The sequence below is a fragment of the Stegostoma tigrinum genome, chromosome 2, assembly GCF_030684315.1.
Source record: "Stegostoma tigrinum isolate sSteTig4 chromosome 2, sSteTig4.hap1, whole genome shotgun sequence".
Lineage (NCBI taxonomy): Eukaryota > Metazoa > Chordata > Chondrichthyes > Orectolobiformes > Stegostomatidae > Stegostoma > Stegostoma tigrinum.
In genome coordinates this window covers 41,047,647-41,068,761 of record NC_081355.1, presented here as the reverse complement: position 1 = coordinate 41,068,761, position 21,115 = coordinate 41,047,647, and the positions used below count along the sequence as shown (strand labels likewise).

Genomic DNA, 21,115 nt, shown 5'->3' with positions numbered 1-21,115 from the left:
GGACCCTGCAGCTCTCTGGACTCCATATTGAGTTCAGTAATTTTACAGCCTGAGCCCTCCCATGACCTAGTCCTTAACCCCACCCACCAGGCCTTGTTATCGCATAATCTGCCATTAAACTCTACCTATTGTTAGCCACTAACTGTCTCCATTAATAGCTATTCACTCTCCTAGCCAGATTATTACCCACTCCTTTGTCAATCCAACCATCTTCTTCCTCCTTCGTTTGTAACCCCACATATCATTTACCCCCTATCCCATTCTTCCACTCTCTCTTCTGCATATAACCTGACATTTTCCTAGATAGTATCAGTTCTGAGGAACGGTAATCAGACCCCAAATATTATCTCTGATTTCTCTTCACAGATGCTGCCAGACCTGCAGAGCTTTTCTGGCAACGTTTCTTTTTGATCCTTTTTAAAAATCTTTTCTGAACCCTTTCAAGTTTCACAACATACTTTGTAAAGCAGAGAGACCAGAATTGCATATGATATTCCAGAAGGAGCCGAACCAATGTCTTATACAGCTGCAATATGACCTCCCAATTCGTATACTCAATGTACTGGCCAATAAAGGTAAGCATGCCAAACACTGTCTTCACTATCCTGTCTAACTGTGACTCCACTTTCAAGGAACTTTAAACCTACACTCCAAGGTTTCTTTGTTCAGCAACACTCACCAGGACTTTACCATTAAGTGTCTAAGTCCTGCCCTGATTTGCCTATCCAAAATGCAACACCTCACATTTATCTTAGTTAAACTCCATTTGCCACTCCAAATCCGATTTGCCCATCTGATCAAGATCCCAATGTACTCTGAGGTAACCTTCACTCTACACTGCACCTCCAATTTTGGTGTCATCTGCAGACTTACTAAGCATACCTCCTATGTTCACATCCAAATCATTTATGTAAATTATGAAAAGCAGTAGACCTAGCACTGATCCTTGGGGACACCACTGGTCACTTGCTTCTGGTCTGAAAAGCAACCCTCCACCACCTTGTGTCTTCTACCTTCGAGTCAGTTCTGTATCCGAATGGCTAATTCTCCCTGTATTCTAACATTGCTAACCAGTCTACTATGAAGAAACTTGTCAAGCAGCTTACTGAAACCTATATGGATTACGTTCGCTGCTCTGCCCTCATAAATCTCTTTGTTACTTTGTCAAAAAACTCTATCAGGTTAGTGAGACATGATTTCTCATGCACCAAACCATGTTGATTATCCTTAATCAGTCTTTGCCTTTCCAAATTCATGTAAATCCTGAGCCTCAGCATTTCCCGTAACAATTTGCTCACCACCGATGTCAGACTCGCTGGTCCATAGTTGCCTGGCTTTTCCTTATCACCTTTCTTGAATAGTGACACCATGTTAGCTAACCTCCCAGCCTTCCCTCACCTGACCTATGGCTATCGATGATACAAATAGCTCAACAAGGACCCTTTGGGCTTCCAACAGAGTTCAGGGTTATCCCTGATCAGGTCCTGGGGATTTATACACTTTTTATTAAAATGTGTTTCCAGCACCACAACCTCTGTAATACAGACATTTTTCAAAATGTGTCTATTTACTTCCCCACATTCTATATCATTGATATTCTTCTCCATAGTAAAGACTGATGAAAAACATTAATTTAGTATCTCACCATATCTCCTGCAGCTCCATAAGTAGGCATAAAGGCCACAATTCTGACTGTGGAAACTGTTTTGTTCAGCTAACATTCTCTTCAGCCATTTTATGTCAGCTGGAGATCACAGCCATTTTATGTTACCTTTACCCCTGGGTAGCTCCAACATAGGCAAAGTTGGTAGGTAAGGTGGGTAAAAGTAGCCAAGATGTGATTCTTAGAATGTCTTCTGAATAGTTTTTTTTTGAACAGCACATGCTGGAGCTGACCAACAAACAGGCCTGCTAGACGCGGTACTCTGCAACATGATAGGATTAATGTATGATTTCAGTGTCAGGTAGCAGAGACTATAATTTTGAATCTTATATTAAGTTTGAGAGAGACAAGAATAGGTCTACAGCATTTTTACAGTTTGAAATAAAGGCAGTTATGACAGCATAAAAGCAAAGGTGGCTCTAGTGAATTGTCAAATGAAGCTAACGGATAGGACACTAAAAATGCAGTGGCTGTTATAGAAGAGGTTGTTTCAGATTACAAAGGTATATTCCAACATGTATGAAAATTTCCAATGTTGGGGCATGTTGTCCAGAGTTAAATAGAAAGGTTAAAGATAGCATCAAACTTGAAAAGAAAGTACGTAATTGTGCTAATACACAAGTTTCAACAGATTATAACAGACAGCAAAGTGCAACCAAAAAATTGAGGCAACAATCGAAGTGTAAGAGATGATTTTCCAGAAATATTAAAAAAGATCATAAAACTCTCCACAAATATTTGAAAATGACAAGTGTTAGTAAGATGATTGTTTGTCCCATAGAAAGTCATACTGGAGAATTAATAATAGAAAATAAGAAAACGGCAGGTGAACTGATATTTTTACATTGGTCTTCACCATCAATGATTTGTGATTTGAAAGTGGTGCTGAGTAAGTTGTTGCAGCTGCAGGCTGACGAGTGCCAGGGATGGACTTCATGGAATAATGGACTTCACCTAGAGTCTTAAAAGAAATGGCTAGTGAGTTAGTTAATGCATTGGTTTTAAACTTTCTAGGCTCCCTTGATTGGGGAAAGTTCCACTGGATTGGAAGCTAGCAGATTTAATTGTTGGCAAGACCAACAAGGGTGGTTAATGGTCAGACCTTAGGGATTATTGTTGAACAGAGAGACCTTGTGGTTCAGGTGCATATTTCCTTGAAAGTGGTGTCTCAGTTAGACAGGTTGGAAAGGTGTTGGCATGTTTGCCTTCATTGCTCAGAGCATTGAGTATAGGATATGAGATGTGGTATTGCAGCTGTACGTGACATTGGTGAGGCCATTTTTCAAGTATAGCAGGATGACCAGTTCTGTATGCAATTGGAAAAATATTAATAAATTGGAGAAGGTGTAAAAAAGACTTACAAAAGATTCTACTGGAACTGGAGGGTTTGAGTTATAAGGAGAAGCAGGATAGGCTGAGACTTTTTTTTCTGGAGCGTGAAAGACTGAGGAAGTGACCTTAGAGGTTTATAAAACCATGGGGGGCATAGATAATAAAATGTGAGACTGGATGAACACAGCAGGCCCAGCAGCATCTCAGGAGCACAAAAGCTGACGTTTTGGGCCCAGACCCATCATCAGAGGCCCGAAACGTCAACTCTTGAGCTCCTGAGATGCTGCTGGGCCTGCTGTGTTCATCCAGCCTCACATTTTATTATCTTGGATTCTTCAGCATCTACAGTTCCCATTATCACAGGGGCATAGAGTAAAGGAGTAAAGGAATTCAAAACTAGAGTGCAAAGGTTTAAGGTGAGAGGGGAAATATTTAAAAGGGATCAAAGGGTAACTTCTTCACGCAGAAGGTGCCTGTGTGGAACAAACAGCCAGAGGAAGTGGTAGATTCAGGTACAGTCACAATATTTAAAAGCCATTTGGATAGGTATATGAATAGGAAACGTTTGGAGGGATATGAGCCAAATGCAGATAAATTCGACTAGTTCAAGTTTGGGAAGCCTGGTCAGCATGGACGAGTTGAACTAAAGGGACTGTTTCTGTGCTGTATGACTATGTAACACTTTTAAATAAAATAAATACATTTACCACTTCAAAGCATGACCACTTTTAAAGAGAACTACCAGTCAGGAGCTGAGCCACTAACAGAGATAACAGTAGCTATGAAAACAGCAAAAAGGCAAGCTCAAGATTGCAAATTAAATAATTTAGAAGCTGGTAACAAGCTTTAGGGCAAGAGTGTGAACTAGAAAAGAAGACAAAAGCCATTAACGCTTAAAAAATACTGACGCCTTAGCATGGGAAACTCTAAAAAAATCTCCAGCAAGTGGAGTTGGAGATTGCCAGTAGAAAATTTTAAAATTAGTTTTTATTTACACATATACTCAAGTGCGGGGATATGGGAGTGCAGTGAACAGTGCAGTGTCTATTCCTAGTGCAATATTAGGTACAAAATCTTAGGCACAAAGTAGAAAAATAAAGAAACATAAAGAAAAATAAAAGTTCAACATTATGGTTCTTCTTAGTATAAAGTAGAAAGATGAACAAATATAGATCATAGAACTACAGTGTGGAAACAGGCCCTTTGGCCCAACAAGCCCATACTGACCCTCATAGTGTCTAACCCAGACCCAACCCCCTGTAACCTACCTAATTTACACATCCCTCTACACTGTGGGCAATTTAGTACATCCAATCCACTTAGCCTGCATATTTTTGGACTGTGGGAGGAAATGGGAGCACCCGGAGGAAACCCATGCAGACACAGGGAGAACATGCAAAATCCACACAGAAGTTGTCTGAGGGTGGAATCAAACCTGGGCCCACGGTGCTGTGAGGCAGCAGTGCTAACCACCCAGCCACTGCGCTGCCCTGTTCAGCTTCCTTCTTTAGCCATGAGCCTGCGGACACTCCATGCTGCGCTTTCCTCATAAGGCTTGCATGCCTTGTAAGGGCTTGATCTCTCCTCCACTCAGCTCAATCTCCCCTCAAGCCTTTTCTTGTCATGCCAAGCCAATTAGTGCAGCCACAACCAAGCAGCTTGTCTTACCACATAAAATTACGAGGAGCTTAGATAGAATAGACGGGAAGGAACTGTCATAATATTTTTTCAACGTGTTTAACATTACACACACTTGCTGGTTCTTTCTCCTATCTGGAATTAGAATTAGCCCTTATTGTCATACACGCTCAATGAGTAGTGAAAAGTTTATATGGCGCCACTTACAGTACCTCTTAGTTACAAAGATACCTAGGCACAACTTCTTTAGTTATAAGATCCTAGAAAATAGAGAAATAAAATGTCCAGCATTGCAGAAAATAAAGTTCAGAACAACAGTCTTACAACCCAGACCACACTGGCCCCTGACCTCCAGTCCACACTGATAGGCAAGGAGAAGGTATGGTTGGTGCACATGGATTATACCTTAAGCTGTTGCATGGTGGGCAGTATGGAACTTTGTGTTGACATCACTGGCTTTCATGTTAAGAATTATGTCTAGTTTCTCATGGCAGGTGGTAAGATGAGAAGCTACACATTAATAAGGAAGGATGTACTGATAGTAAGGTCATTAACAAGCAACATTTTCCCACATACTACAATTTGCCGCTCCCTAGTGAGGGTTTTGCCTTGACACCAAAATATAAACAAAAGATGCAGGGAATTGCTTCCAATGCCATCATAATTGTTGGTGTACTTCTCATGCAATTCTTCCACTTTTCTAGCCATTGCCCAAATTGTTCAAGATTCTAACAACTTTTCTTCCTTAATGGTTGAATATTTTTATTGACATAGAATCATCAAATCCCTGAAGTGTAGAAAGAGGCCATGCAGCTCATCGAGTCTACACTGATCCTGTGAAGAACATCCCACCCAAACCTAGCCCTCTACCTGATCCTCATAATCCCATATTAATAATGGATAATATACATAACCTGCACATCCCCAGAAACGGCAGACAATTTAGTATGGCCAGTGCACCTCACTTGACTTCTTTGGACTGTGGGAGGAATCTAAAGCACCCAGAGGAAAGCCACCTGGAGGTGAATTTGTAAATTCCACATGTACAGTTGCCCAAGGCTCAAATTGAGCCTGGCTTCCTAGGCTGTTGTGCTGCCTCTAAATTGACATACAGTCAATTTCTTTGAAAACTAATAAAAAAACCCCAAAGATTGTTCAATCTCCATCTCATCATCTTGTAGTAAAACAGCCCCACACCCATGTCACTGAGATAAATAAGACAATTTAAATCTCCTAATTCAGCAAGCTAAAATTCATACATTTGTCAGCCCCATTTTTAAATTTTAAAAGACACTTTAACACATTTACGTGCATTGAAATGTTCTGTCTTTTTTCAACAAGTTTGCTCAAGATGATATAGCTGAAATTCAGAACAGATTTGCAGTGGAATTCACTTATGTCAACATAATATAAAATTTTGAGTCTTGTCCTATACATGGGTAAGTCCAAAATAGCCTGTGCTTCTACAGCTGATCAAACAGTTCAGTCAAGTGCTATTAATTCTGTTCTCAGGTCTGGTCATAAACAACCATATTGTCGGTGCAAGTGATAGCATTATACAATCCATCAGTCACTTAATGAGTTTGCCATTGAAATGTTATTGTTGCCTTTTAATTTCAAATGCTGCAACTTTACCATGAAAATATCCACCCCATATCACAAAAGCTGATACTTCTTTAACTTTCTAAGTTCGTGAAATTTGCCAATATCTTGCATGCCCAATTTGTTCAACTCAATCTTCATCATAGACAGTCAAAATCATTATTCCTGACTTATTGCTATGTTATTGGTTTGTATTTTTTTAATAATGGATAATATACATAACCTGCACATCCCCAGAAACGACAGACAATTTAGTATGGCCGGTGCACCTCACTTGACTTCTTTGGACTGTGGAAGGAATCTAAAGCACCCAGAGGAAAGCCACCTGAAGATGATTTTTTGTCAGTCACTTGATTGTGCTTTATCTTTCAGAAAACTATGCCATCTAACCTTTTTAACACATTCTTGTTTTCCAATCTGATTGCTGGATGGTCAGCTTATGAATTTCACATTTTGGATTCATTGCTGGATGTTTCTATTTAATTCCCTACTTCTCTCACTACCATAACTATCTTTTACACCTATCATCCCTGAGGTCAGTGACAAGGAGGCATAAATTTAAGGTAAGGGTCAGGAGGTTTAGAGGAGATGTGAGGAAAAATATTTTCACTGAGAGGGTGGTAGGAATCTGGAATTTTCTGCCTGCAAGCATGAGACAAGCATTTAAGAAATATTTAAACATTTAAGTTTAAATAACATAACATTTAAGAAATTATGATGCCAAGGCAGACAAGGCAATGGGCCAAGTGGAAAATGGGTTTTAAATAATTAGGTGCTTGTTTTTGACTGGCATAGACTCAATAGGCCAAAGACCTTTTTTTTTGTTTTGTAGACATCTATGGTGTAATGGTCCCTATCCATCTATGCTTCATAGTATTTCTCCCCCTCCACCCCCTTACAAGCACATTTCCACCCACTTCACAATTGTCATCCGTCTTCCCCTCTAGTCCACAGCCATCAAAGAATAGGTTCCTGACTCTTTTTTCCACAACAGTTCCTCATCCCTCCTTCTACCATGCCTTTTTCCCATTAGTTTCTATGGGTGGACCCAATAGAATGAACCTGGCCCACTCTTTGAGCAACCTCACTCCTGTCTATCAGAATCTACTCCAACAACTTACCCACCACTGATGTCAGGCTCACTGCCTATAGTTCCCTGGCTTTTCTTTACAATGAAGGTAGGAAACGGAGGGTGTGGTAGAACATTGTTTTTTAGACTGAAGGCCTGTGACCAGCGCTGCGTTGCAAGGATCACTGCTGGGTCCAAGGCTTCTTGTCATTTACATAAATGATTTGGATAAAGGAGGAATGGTTAGTAAGTTTGCAGATTATATCAAAATTGGTGGTGTAATTTATAGTGATGAGGGTTTTCTTGGAGTATAATGTGATGTTGATCAGATATAAAGTTGGACCGAGGAGTGAAAGATAGAGTTTAATTTGGATAAATGAGGTGTTCCATCGTAGAAAGCCAAATCAGGGCTTGGAGTTATTTATACCGTTCACGGTGGGATCCTGGAAATGTTGTCGATAAAACTAAAGGACAGATCATCGACTTCAGAAATAAAAGGGGAGAACACAACCCCATCTACATTGAGCAGAACTAAGGTTGAGAGAGTGAAGAGCATTGGAGTGACGACGATCTGTCGAGGACTTCCTATGTAAATGCAACATCAAGAAGGCAAAACAGTGCCTCCTCTTCCTCAGGCAGCTTAGAAAATTTGGTCTGTCCAAAAGGTCCCTCACCAACTTCTACAGATGAACCATTGAAAGCATACTGTTTGGGTACATAACAGCCTGAAATGGCAACTGCTGTGCCCAGGACCATAAGAAACCACAAAAGGTGGTGTGTGTTAGCCCAGACCATCACGGAAACCAATCTTCCATCCATGGACTCTATTTATATGGCTCGCTGCTGTAGAACAGCAGCCAACTTCATCAAAGACCCATTGCACCCCAGAAATGATCTCCTACAATCTCTTCGATCAGTTAACCAGTATGGTGAGACCATATTCAGAGTGCTGTGCACAGTATTGGTCATCCTAATTATGGGAGGACATATACTGGGCTTGCATTTGACTCGGTTCAAAGAAGGTTTACCAGAGAGATACCTAGAATCAATAGGTAGCCTTAAGAGGAAGAGACAAGCTGTGCTAGTACCATCTGGAGTTTGGAAGACTAAAGACTGACTTAATACTGAGGGATATGTTATGTTGGATACATTAGATGGGGAGAAAATGTCTCCTCTTATGGGAGAATCTGGAACTAGAATCACAATTTAAAGTCAAGGATCGTCCATTTTGAAACAGAAGCAATTTTTTTTACTTCTCAGACACAAGTGAGTCCTTGAAGTTCTCATCCTGAAATGCTGGTGGAAGCAAATTTCCTCAAAATTTTTAAGGGAGAGTAGGTCGATGGGGGTTTTTCCAAATGTGAGTAAATCCCATCTTTAAGAATCTTCTCCAATAATTTCCCACTACCAACTTAGTTCTGATTTTTCCTTAAGGGAGTAGCCTCTGCCTCAGTATGAGTTGACTGTTAGTTTGTTTAATTCAGGATTGCCTTTTTGTGTTTCAGTTCGAAATGTCATACCAAACGCTCCATCTAGATTATCTTCACCTCCTTAGGAAAGTTTCAGCTACCCTTTCATTTGTTTGTGGTGTCACATCAACTTTTACTGCCAGATTTTTAACTATTACTTCTAGTCACTACAGATAAGGGAAAAAATACCTGGAACATGATCCTATAATTGTTTTGTTTCTTGGCCCTCCTTTTGGCACTGTAAATATAGACAAAGTTATGACATTTTGTCCTGCCAAATCATTACTCAGAAGTAAGTCTACTCTCTCAATATGTAATTACTGCTCTGAAAATTACTTCTCCTGATAATAAATCACTTTGCAGTTTTACTTCATGTAGTCAAAATTTAATCAATTGCATTTATTAATACTTTCGCTCCCATCGAACTCTCTGGAAGGAAAACTAATCTTTTCTCCAGCAAACATTATTCTGGTGCCCCTGTATCACCTAGAATATTCATAGTTTTATCTATCTCTTTCCGAAGAAAAAGGAATTACCTTCCTTTCCTACAAAAATTCTGCATACTTCTCATCCACGATAGGTATTGTTTCTACCAAAGACAGAATTCACCTCCAGTCTTTTTGCTGTAATTAGAGTTACAACCCAGCTTTTAGAATCATAGAATCCTTATGGTATGGAAAGCAGGGCCCTTGGCCCAACAGGTTCATACTGACCCTCAGAGCATCTCCCCACCCCCGACCCATTCCCTTATAACCCACTTAATCTACACATCCCTGAACACTATGGGCAATTTAACATGGCCAATCCACCTAACCTGCACATCTTTGGATTGGGGGAGGAAACAAAGTGCCTGGAGAAAACCCAAGCAAACACAGGGAGAATGTGCAAACTCCACACAGATAGTTGCCTGAGGGGAGAATCAAACCTGGGTTCCTGGTGCTGTGAGGCAGCAGCGCTAACTACTGAGTCACTGTGCTGCTCCCAGTATCATTGTTTCAGTTTCTTCTCTAAATTTACTAACTCCTATAAGTCCCAATAGAATACAATAGAAACTTTTAATCTTGGAAACTTTAAATCTTCCAAACTTCATCTGAGGAGCAGCTTCCACCTGTTTGGCTAAATATGTATTTAGCGTGTTTGTTACAGGCAGGTACTGTAGGTATTAACCTGATGTCACGGCGTGCCCTGAATCAAGGTATTTCCTCCAGACAGATTCCTACTGGCATTATAAACAACTTGTTATATATCTACACAAAAGAGCACATCGTTATAGTGGTACTGATAGCCTTTGGCTGTGTGCAAGGCATAGATGCAGGTAGGTGCTGAGTTGCCACCACAGAGAGCAAATAAGTAGCCCTTAGATGTATCCTGGTGAGCTGAGTGCCTGTCTCTGTGCTCAAAGTGTCCCTGTTGAACCCTTTCAACACCAGTTGCTGGTATGCCTGCATTGTAAGTCTGTATTTGCTTAGTGGCCTGAATGTAGGTCAGAAAGATGGTTGTAAGCAGTTGACAAATTTTGAATGCCAATATCCATGAACAATGGGTTTGTGCAGCCGGTGCATGGGGATCATGCCCAGAAATGCTATTTGATTCTAAGCAACATAGGGGTCCTTTGGAGCAACTGAATTTACTAGGTACCTGCTCTGATTTTCATGTCGATTTCTCAATATCTCGCTTGTTTGGCACATTTTGCAAGATAGGAAGCTAAATATTAATGAGATGATTTGGATTATTAGCAAAGTGTTTCACAAGCAATAATCCACTTTAGTTGGCAACTCGCCCCTGCTGAGCAGGAAACTCAGCTCACCACTTGGGTTTCCTCCGGGTCCTCTGGTTTCCTCCCAAATCCAAAGATGTGCAGGCTAGGTGGATCGGCCATGCTAAATTACCCATAGTGTTCAGGGGTGTGTGGGTTATAGGGGGACGGGTCTGGGTGGGATGCTTCAAGGGGCGGTGTGGACTTGTTGGGCCGAAGGGCCTGTTTCCACACTGTAGAGAATCTAATCTAATCTAAATCTAATCTAAAATAAAAGGTACAATTCTTAAGGGCTGCAGGAACAGAAAGACCCAAGTGTAAATTTGCACGCAGCATTTGAAATTTGAGAGTGCAGTTAATAAAGTATATAATGTAACTGCTTCAGTATCAAAGTACAAAAACATGGAAGCTATGTGAAATATCTATCAAACCTCAAGAGTACTGTGTCCAGTTATTAGTTTACACTATATAAAGGATGTAAAAGTATTAGAACACGTCCAGAAAAGATTGACAAAAATGGTTTCAGGCATGACAAACCTCAGTTACATAGATTAGAGATGTTGGGAATGTTTTTCTTGTAATGAAAAGAGGTTGAGAGGAAGACTGTTAGAATTATTCAGAGTCAGGTCTAGAGACAGTATGTAGAGAAAAACTGGTCCATTGGTGTTAGGATCAAGAAGAAGAAACCACAGATTTAAGATAATTAGCAAAAGAAGCAGTGCTACCGTTGAAGAAACATGCCTTTGCAGCAAAGGTTGAAAACATGGAATTATTACCCCTGAGTGTGGTGGAGGCATTTGCAATCAAGGCATTAAAGCAGAAAATGTATTATTATCTGAAAAAGAAGCATGCCCCTGGCAATAGTGAGAAGGCAGGTGAGAGGTACTAGGTGAAATGCCACTTTGGACAGTATCACAAACATACTAGACTAATTGGCCTCTTTCTATGCTGTAACTATTCTGTGATTATGTGAAATTCGTAAATTGTCTAACTCAGCTGTCAAATATTTGCCAGGGAAGAAGCAGGTGGATAAACTGCAGAGTTTTCAATGCAACTGAAACAATAGCTTCAGCCTTCCTCAAATTTAAGCGGAGCAAATGAGAGTAAAGCATTTAACCATTTGTGGAAATTAAACTACATTCAAAAAATGGTAGAGACAATCTACCATTATTGACAGTTGACAATAAAGCATTGCATAGTTCTAAAAACTTGTTAAAATATTTAAATTATAAACAATATGAATTGCCTACTGATATGCCATAACCAATGGAATATAATTTAGATGTAGCCAAATTTAGTGTCACAGTGACAATTTCTCATTATAATTGGCTTTTTTTAGAACAATTATCTTTTTGCTTTTTTCCCTGCAGAATGATTGGCCAGAAGGTTATCAGCTTTCAGCTGCTATGAATTTCCGTTTTCCACAGTGTATACCCACACATCTGAAGACATTAATTCCCAATGCTAGTAATGAAGCAGTAGAATTAATGAAAGACATGCTTCATTGGGATCCTAAAAAAAGGCCAAATGCCAGTCAAGTAAGTCAATAGAGGAGTGAATATTTTATGATTCTGCATACCTAAGCACAATTTGTTGAATTGGACCTGTACATTTCTTAGGCATCCCACCAGAATCACACAGTTTGGTTCCATATACTTATCGTTATGTTATTGATCCACTATACAGTGCTGTAAAAAGGAAAGTATTAAGAGCAGGTACCATCCAAATGACATTCTTGAATAATTCTGATTGCTGTACCAATAAATATCAAAACATCACTGGTTGTAACATCACCTGGTATTTGAAAGCCTTATAGTTCTTTTTTCCCTTCTTCAAGTGTTTATTAAATAAGTGGCAGACTGAGGGCATTATTATTATTATTAAAGCAGTTTCTGCTTTAATCGGATACAGCGAATCATTAAGAATGTAGTTGGTAAACAGTTCAAATGTTGCATCTCAAATTTTTATTAGATTAGCAGTCATATGTACGGTTGTATATTTCAGAAATCTTTCATTGTGGTATAGTCATGTGGATTACATTTAAAAGACAGTAAGGAAAGGCACTTGTATTTATATAGGAGCAATTAGTATGCTGGATTATTGATAATTAGTTCACTGATTTAACTATAGGATATATTTGCTGGACCTTTGCAGTTGGGTGATCCCACTGGTAAATTTGTATATCCTTTTTAAGGCTGGTATAGGACAGCCAATTCAAAGGTTTAAGTGTTCCAAAAATTCCTTTCTTTACCCCCAATTCCAAAGGTATCAAAATAGCTTCAAACAACCTGTATCATCTTAGAATAAGATCTAGCCTTTGTTCTGGAACCCTCCCCATTTAGCAACAAAACTACAATTTTGTTATTATTCCCTGACTTAAAAAGTGCTAAATATTCAGAACATTTTTCTAAGTAAAACCAAGTTCTTAATTAGTTGAGGCATAGAAGTTTATGGGGAGGAATGTTATGCTTGAACTATATAAAACATTGGTTAGCCAGAGCTAGAGTATTGTGTGCAATTCTGGAATCCATATCAGAGGAATTTGATAGCATTGGAGATGGTGCAGTAGATTCACCAGGATGTTGCCTGGGCCAGGGTGTTTCAATTATGAAGAGAGATTGTATAGATGAGCGTTTTCGTTAGAGCAAAGAAGATTGAGATGCGTAGAATAGGTAGACAGGAAGAAACCTTTTGCTTTGGAGGTTTCAGTGACCAGGGGCTTAGATTTAAGGTAAGGGCCAGAAGGTTTAGACAAGATGTGAGGAAACATGTTTTCGCCCAGAGGATTGTGGGAATCTGGAACTTACTGCATGCAAGAGTGGTACAAACAGAAACCCTCATAACCTTTAAGAAGTATTTAGGTGTAGACTTGCTAATACAATGCATGCAAGGTTATGGACCAGGCGCTGGAAAATGGGATTAGAATAGTTAGGTCAGAGATAATGGGAACTGCAGATGCTGGAGAATCCGAGATAACAAAGTGTGGGGTTGGATGAACACAGCAGGCCAAGCAGCATCTTGTGCTCCTGAGATGCTGCTTGGCCTGCTGTGTTCATCCAGCCTCACACTTTGTTTTCTTAGAATAGTTAGGTGATTGTTTTTGACCAGTACAAATGTGATGAACTGAAAAGGCTTTATCTGTGCAATCGATCTTTGTGACTGTAATGTCTTATTTAGGTTCACTTTCTACTAATTTATATTTCTGTCATGTTGTCCTCTTTTCCTGGCTTAAACAGAAGTAATTTTCAAGATATAGCTTTTATTTTAATATAGCCAAGTTTATGAATAGTTGTACATAACTTAGATTTCATTTGCTTTAATGCAATCATTATTTATTTAATTAAAGACAGCAAATATTAACTCCACATAATAATGTTCCATAACCTCTGTGACTGCAGATTTCTTTTCTCTTTGTGATCACAATCTTAGCCAATTAACGCAAGAAAAGATAACTAATCATTCTCTTGCAGTTATTTAAACGGTAACTTATGCTGTTACATTGGAGCATCATATATTTTGAGGGACATTGAGTTAGACAGGCTAAAAGGCCTTCACCATCTTTACTGTCATGATCTTTAGTTTGTTCTGTTACTAATGATTTTAAGATTAACCCTAAACCTTAATTTGTACCCTCTCAGGCACTACACTATCCTTATTTCCAAGTTGGCCAATCTTTAGATTATCCAGTGCAATATGTACAACGGCCACAGTTACAGAACAAAATGACTCAGCCAACAGAACTCAAGCAAGTGAATTTGGCAAAATATGAATCTCTGCCTCAGTCTCCAGCTCAACCTGTGCTTTCTTCTCAGACTCAGCTAAACAGAACTCATCAAACATTTCAACAGGTACAAATGCTGCTGCAGACTGTTAACCAAAAGCCTCAAGAAGAGGCATTCAAATTCAAACAAACCATTCTTTCCCCCATCATTAACAACACCTATCAGGTAATTTAAGAGCTCATTATCATCATGACTTGTGGAAGATCAACTATGTTAACGAAAAGATTGCAAAATTTAGTGAGCGGGAATAATTGAGGGAAATGAATATTAGTAGAGAAATGATGTTGGGAAAATTTGTGGGATTGAAGGCAGATAAATCCTCAGGTCTTGATAACCTACATTCCAGAGTGCTTAAGGAAGTTTTCTCTCGAAACAGTGGAGGCATTGGTGATCACCTTCCAGGATTCTCTAGATTCTGGAACAGTCCCTGCAGATTGAGGGGTAGCTAATGTCTCTCCAATATTCGAAAAGAGACGTAGAGAGAAAACAGGGAATTCATTATCAAGGACTTTATAGTGGAGCATTTAGAAAGCAGTGGCAGGATCAGACAGAGTCAGCATGGATTTATGAAGGGGAAATCATGCTTGATAAATCTGTTGGAATTCTATGAAGATGTAACTGGTAAAGTTGATAAAGGGGAACCAGTTGATGTGGTATATTAGGACTTTCAGAACGTGTTTGTCAAAGTCCCGCATAAGAGATTATTGTGCAAGACTAATACACATTGGATTGGGGAAGTATATTGAGATGGATAGAAAACTGGTTGGAAGAGAGGAAACAAATAACAGGAATTAATGGATCCTTTTGAAATTGGCAGGCAGTAACTATTGGGGTGCCACAGGGATCAGTACTGGGATCCCAGCTGTTCACAGTATATATTAATGATTTGGATGAGGGAATAAATGTAACATCTCATAGTTTGAAGACAATACCAAGTTGGGTAGGAAAGTGAACTGTGACAAGAATCCAGCGATCCTTCAGCATGATCTGGACAGGTTGAGTGAATGGTTAAATCAATGGCAGATGGAGTATAATTTGAATAAATGTGAGGTTATTCACTTTGGAAGCAAAACCAAGAAGGCAGATTACTACCTGAAATGGCTGTGAATTGGGAGAAGGGAGTCTGCAACTGGATTTGGGTGTCCTTGGGCACCAGTCACTGAAGGTAAGCTTGCAGGTACAGCAGGTGTTAAAGAAGGCAAATGATATGTTGACCTTCATTGTGAGAGGTTTCAAGTACAGGAGCAGGGATGTGTTGCTGCAGTTATACAAGGTCTTGGTGAGGTCACACATAGAATATTGTGTGCAGTTTTTGTCTCCTTTTCTGGGAAGGATACTCTTGCTCTCAAAGGAGTGCTACAAAGGTTTACCAGACTGATTCCAGGAATGCAAGACTGACATATAAGGAGAGATTGATTAGGTTAGGATTGTTTTTACTGGAGTTCAGACAAATCAGGCAGAGGTAGGGGCAGATCTCATAGAGACTTATAAAATTCTAACAGGACTAGACAGGATAGATGCAGGGGGGATGTTTCCAATGGCAGGGGTGTCCAGAACCAGCAGCCGCCATCTGACGATTCAGGGTAGACCATTTAAGATGGAGATGAGGAGACATTTCTTCACCCAAGGAGTGGTGAGCCTGTGGAATTCATTACCACAGGGAGTAGTTGACGCCAAAACATTGGATGCATTATAGAGGCGGCTAGATATAGACTTGCGGTGAATGGTATCAAAGGTTAAGGGGAGAAAACGGGATTAGGCTATTAAGTTGGACAATCAACCATGGCCGTGATGATTGGTGGAGCAGAAGGGCCAAATGGCCTCTTCCTGCTCCTATCTTCCATATTTAGATAATAATCTACTTTTCAAGCAGTGTTTCCTCAAAGTTATGATGTAACCTAAAAGACCCTTTTCACATGCTGCACACAAGCTGACACTTTTATGTTACCATGTGTATGCAAGAAAGTTAAAGGACCCCTGCAGTTAAACTAATCACCACAATATTCCAAATGTATTGAGGTGTGTTGTCCTTCAGACATTTTTATTTTCATAAGTTCTGTTGTTCAGTCCTGTTGCCACTGCATCAGTACCATCAGTGGAAAAGGGCAACAGTTCATTTTGTAATGTTTTTTGTGATTCCTTAGTATCTAACAACCAAGAAAGTATGCATCCCTTCTCTTAGGCCATCTGTACTATTTTCTGACTTGAAGTTAGTACATTCTCCTGGTGTCTGCGTGGGTTTCCTCCAGGAACTCCGGTTTCCTGCCACAGTCCAAAGAAGCACAGGTTAGGTGGATAGGCCAGGCTAAATTGCCCATAGCGTTCAGGGATGTGTAGCTTAGGTGGGTTATAAAGGCATGGCTCTGGGTGGGATACTCCAAGGGTCTATGTGGACTTTTTGGGCTGAAAGGCCTGTTTCCTCACTGTAAGGATTCTGTGTGAATTCCAAAGTTCTCTACACCTCCAACATAACCTCCCTGCTCTTATAATCAGTGCCTCAACTGATAAAAGCAAGTGTCCCATATGCCTTCTTAACTAACCAATTAATCTGTACTCAGAGAAAGTAAGAGCTGCCGATGCTGGAGTCAGAGATGACACAGTGTAGAGCTGGAGGAACACAGCATGCCCAGCAGCATTAGAAGAGCAGGAAAGCTGCTGTTTTGGGTCAGGACCCTTCTTGAGAAATGGGCTTCTGTACTGCTGCCTTCAGGAGTGTGTAGACAAGCACTCCAAAATCCCCCTGTTCCTTCGAGCTTCCTAGTGCCCTACCGTTCATTGAGTACTCTCTTTTTTAGATTAGATTAGATTCCCTACAGTGTGGAAACAAGCCCTTCAGCCCAACAAGTCCACATCAACCCTCAGAGCATGCCACTCAGTCCCAACCCCCTAAAACCCACCTTAACCTACACACTCCTGAACACTATGGGCAATTTAGCATGGCCAATCCACCCCGCCTGCACATCCTTGGACTGTGGGAGGAAACCAGAGCACCACGATGAAACCCACGCAGACACGGGGAGAATGTGCAAACTCCACACAGACAGTCACCCGAGGCTGGAATCGAACCCGTTCCCTGGCCCTGTGAGGCAGCAGCGCTAACAATTGAGCCACCATGCTGCCCTCTCTTGTTGTAACACTTCTTCTGAAGCGCATTACCTCATCCTTTTCAAGGTTAAATTCCATCTGCCACTGATCTGTCCATCTGACCAAACTGTCTATTTCCTCCTTTAACCCAATGCAGGAAATAATGTGAGTGCGTCCATGTGTAGTTTATTTCTGTTGTATTGAATGTTTGTAGTGAAACTTACCTCTTTGTTCAAAATATCCTTTGCCTGTTAATGTTTGAAATATGTTGATTTTTTAATTGATTTGAAAGAGTAAAATTTTAAGTAGACCTTCTAGGTAGTAGTGCAGAACTAGGCCACAGAGTCAGCATAGATTTATGAAGGGGAAATCATGCTTGATAAATCTGTTGGAATTCTATGAAGATGTAACTAGTAAAGTTGATAAAGGGGAACCAGTTGATGTGGTATATTAGGACTTTCAGAAAATATTTGTCGAAGTCCCGCATAAGAGATTATTGTGCAGAACTAATACACATTGGATTGGGGAAGTATATTGAGATGGACAGAAAACTGGTTGGCAGAGAGGAAACAAATAACAGGAATTAATGGATCCTTTTGAAATTGGCAGGCAGTAACTATTGGGGTGCCACAGGGATCAGTGCTGGGACCCCAGCTGTTCACAATATATATTCCCTTTCTTTTAGCTTTGCTTGTTACATTCTCTGTCACAATGTCCCCTCTTCCCTCCCCACCATGCCAATGGGACTGCCTGTTCTTTCCAGTTTAGCAGTTAGATACACCATATGTCATTCTCACATTCTGATCACTTAATCTGCACCTTTTCACCCCCAGCACTTTACCCCCCAATACATAAATGCTGCCCCTTCAACACTTCTCGTCAGCTCTGATGAAGAGTCATCTAGACTCGAAACGTTAGCTGGTTCTCTCTCCATGGATGCTGTCCAACACACTGATTTTCAACATTTTTAGTTTTTAGGCCATTAGGCCTATCAAGTTTGTTCTGCCATTCAATCATGGCTGATATGTTTCTCAATGGTATTTTCCTTCCTTTTCCCCATAACCCTTGATCCCCACACCAATCATGAATCTATCTGTCTTAAAGACACTTAATGACTTGGCTTCCACAACCCTCTGTGGTAATGAGTTACACAGATTCACCACCCTCTGGCTAAAGAAAAGGCATCCTCTCATCACTGTGAGGCTGTGCCCTCGAGTCCTAGTCAATCATACCAGTGGAAACATCTTTTCCAAATCACTCTATCCAGGTCTCTCAGTATTTGTAAATTTCAAAGGGATCCCCACCTCTCCTTTCCAAACTCTATTGAATACAGACCCAGAGTCCTCAATCGCTTCTCATATGACAGGCCTTTTGTTCACTGGCTCACCCTTGTGAACCTCCTCTGGATCCAATCCAGTTGGAATACATTTTCCCTGCCTGTCCAGGTCCTTCTGCGGCCTCCTCATTTCCTAAACACTACCAATCTCTCCACCTATCCTTATGTCATCTACAAACTTAGCAGCAATGCCCTCCGCTCCTTAGTCCATATCGTCAATATGTAGCATAATACTTGTGGTTCCAAAACTGACCCTTGTGAAATTTCACTTGCCATTGACTGCCATCCTGAAAAAGACTACTGTATTCCCACTCTCTGCTTTCTGCTAGCTAGCCAATCCTCTACCACGCCAAGATCTAGGCCCTAACACTGTGGACACTTGTCTTATTTAGCAACTTCCTGTATGGCGCTTTATCTGATGCCTTCTGAAAATTCAAATAGATTGCATTCACTGGCTTTCCTTCATCTAACTTGCTCATTACCTCCTTAAATAATTCCAGCAGATTGTCAGACATGACCGTCCTAGAGGAAGCTGACTCAGCACTATTTTACCATGCATTTTCAAGTACTTTGCAATCTCATTCTTCATAATGGAGTGCAAAATCGTACTAACCACTGTGGCCAAGGCCTGCAATTTCCCATATTATGTATCCTTCCTTCTTAAACAGAGTAATTACATTGGCCATTTTCTAGTCTTTCGGAATGCTCCCTGACTCTAGTGATTCCTGAAAAGTCAGCACCGATGCCTTCACGATCTTTTCAACTATCTTCTTTTCAACACAGGGTGTAGTCCATTTGGTCTGGGTGATTTACCCACCTTCAGACTTTCAGCTTTGCCAGCACCTTCTCCTTGGTGATGTTATTACACTCACCTCTGCTCTTTGACTGTCTTGAAATTCTGGTACGCTGCTGGTGTCTTTCCATAGTGAAGACTGATACAAAGTGCATATTCAGCTCCTCTGTTGTTTCTTTGTTCACTATTACTACTTCACAATTCTCATTTTTCAGCAATCCAATGTCCACTCTTGCCTCTCTTTTATCTTCAATATATGGAAAAACACCTTTTGCGGTGTTCTTTTATATTACTAGTTAGCTTACTCATATTTCTTTGTTTATTGCTTTTTTTTTAGTTATCCTTTGCTGGTTTGAAAGCCTCCCAATCCTCTGGTTTCTCACTAATCTCCACCACATTTGTTGTTTATCTTTTGCTTTTATGCTGTCCCTGACTTCCATAACCGAACCATGATTGCCTTGACTTCCCCTTCATATCTTTCTTCTTCCTTGGGATAAATTTTTGATATGCCTCTCAAAGTACATGCAGAAACCCTTGCCATTGCTGCTCCACCTATTTCCCTGCTAGACTCCCCTTCCAATCAACTCTGGTCAGTTCTTCCCTTATGTCTTTGTAGTTAGCTTCACTAAATCATAATACCATTCATATGATTCCCGTTTCCCCCCTCTCAAACCGCAGAGTGAATTCTATCGTGTTGTTGTCACTGCCCCCTTGGGGTCCTTCACCTTAAACTTGCTAATCAAATCTGCCTCATTACATGTCACCAAATCCAGAACTGCCTGTTCCCTAGTGGGCTGTACCCACAAAATGCTGCAAAAAACCCACCTTTTAGACATTCCACAAATTCCTTTTCTTGGGATCCACCACCAACCTGATGTTCCTAGTCCAAGTACATATTGAAATCCTCCATAATTGTTGTAGTAGTGCCTTTCCGACACAGCTTTTCTGTCTCTGATTTATTTACTGTTCTGCATCTTGACTACTGCCAGGAAACTTGTATGCAGCTCCCATCAGTGTCTTTTTTTTTCCCCATTGTGGTTCCTCAACTCTACCCGCAATGGTCCTGTGCCTTCCAATTCTATATCACTTCTTGCTTTTGATTTTAATTCCATTTCTTACAAACAAGCCAACCCCACCCCCTCTGCCCATCAGCTTGTCCTTTTGATAGGACGAGTATCCTCGGAAATTCAGTTCCCTTTCTTGAACCCCTTGCAGCCATGACTCTGTGTTGCCCAAAACATCATACCTGCCAATTTCAGGTATGTGCTACAAGGTCATTTTACTTATTCTGCATACTCACACACATAAGTAACACCCTCAGTCCTGTTTTGTCCACCTCTTCACATAGTTGTCATCTTAACTGATGTGCCTGAAGTTCGATTCCTGACCCTTTTCATACTTTCTGTCCACCCCCAAGTCATATCCACCTTCAACTAATTTCAATTCCTTGTCACCACCCTATTTAGCCTTTCTGCACATATCCTGTCCCAGATTGGTTCATGTGAAGCCCATCCTGACAGTACAGTTTCCTCCTGTCCCACTTCTGCTGCTGGTACCTCAAAATAAGGAAAACCTGTTTTCCACACCAGTC

The 21,115-nt window shown here is 40.5% G+C and overlaps 1 protein-coding gene across 1 annotated transcript in view; it reads left to right on the top strand.

The window, feature by feature from the left end:
* The window catches only part of LOC125460404 (serine/threonine-protein kinase MAK-like), a 220,914-nt gene that overhangs the window by 131,432 nt on the left and 68,367 nt on the right, over positions 1–21,115 (top strand). Inside the window, exons 9-10 of the mRNA XM_059641068.1 lie at positions 11,900–12,067; positions 14,168–14,377. Of these exons, the coding sequence (XP_059497051.1) occupies positions 11,900–12,067; positions 14,168–14,377 (378 nt within the window). The remainder of the gene's footprint in view (positions 1–11,899; positions 12,068–14,167; positions 14,378–21,115) is intronic.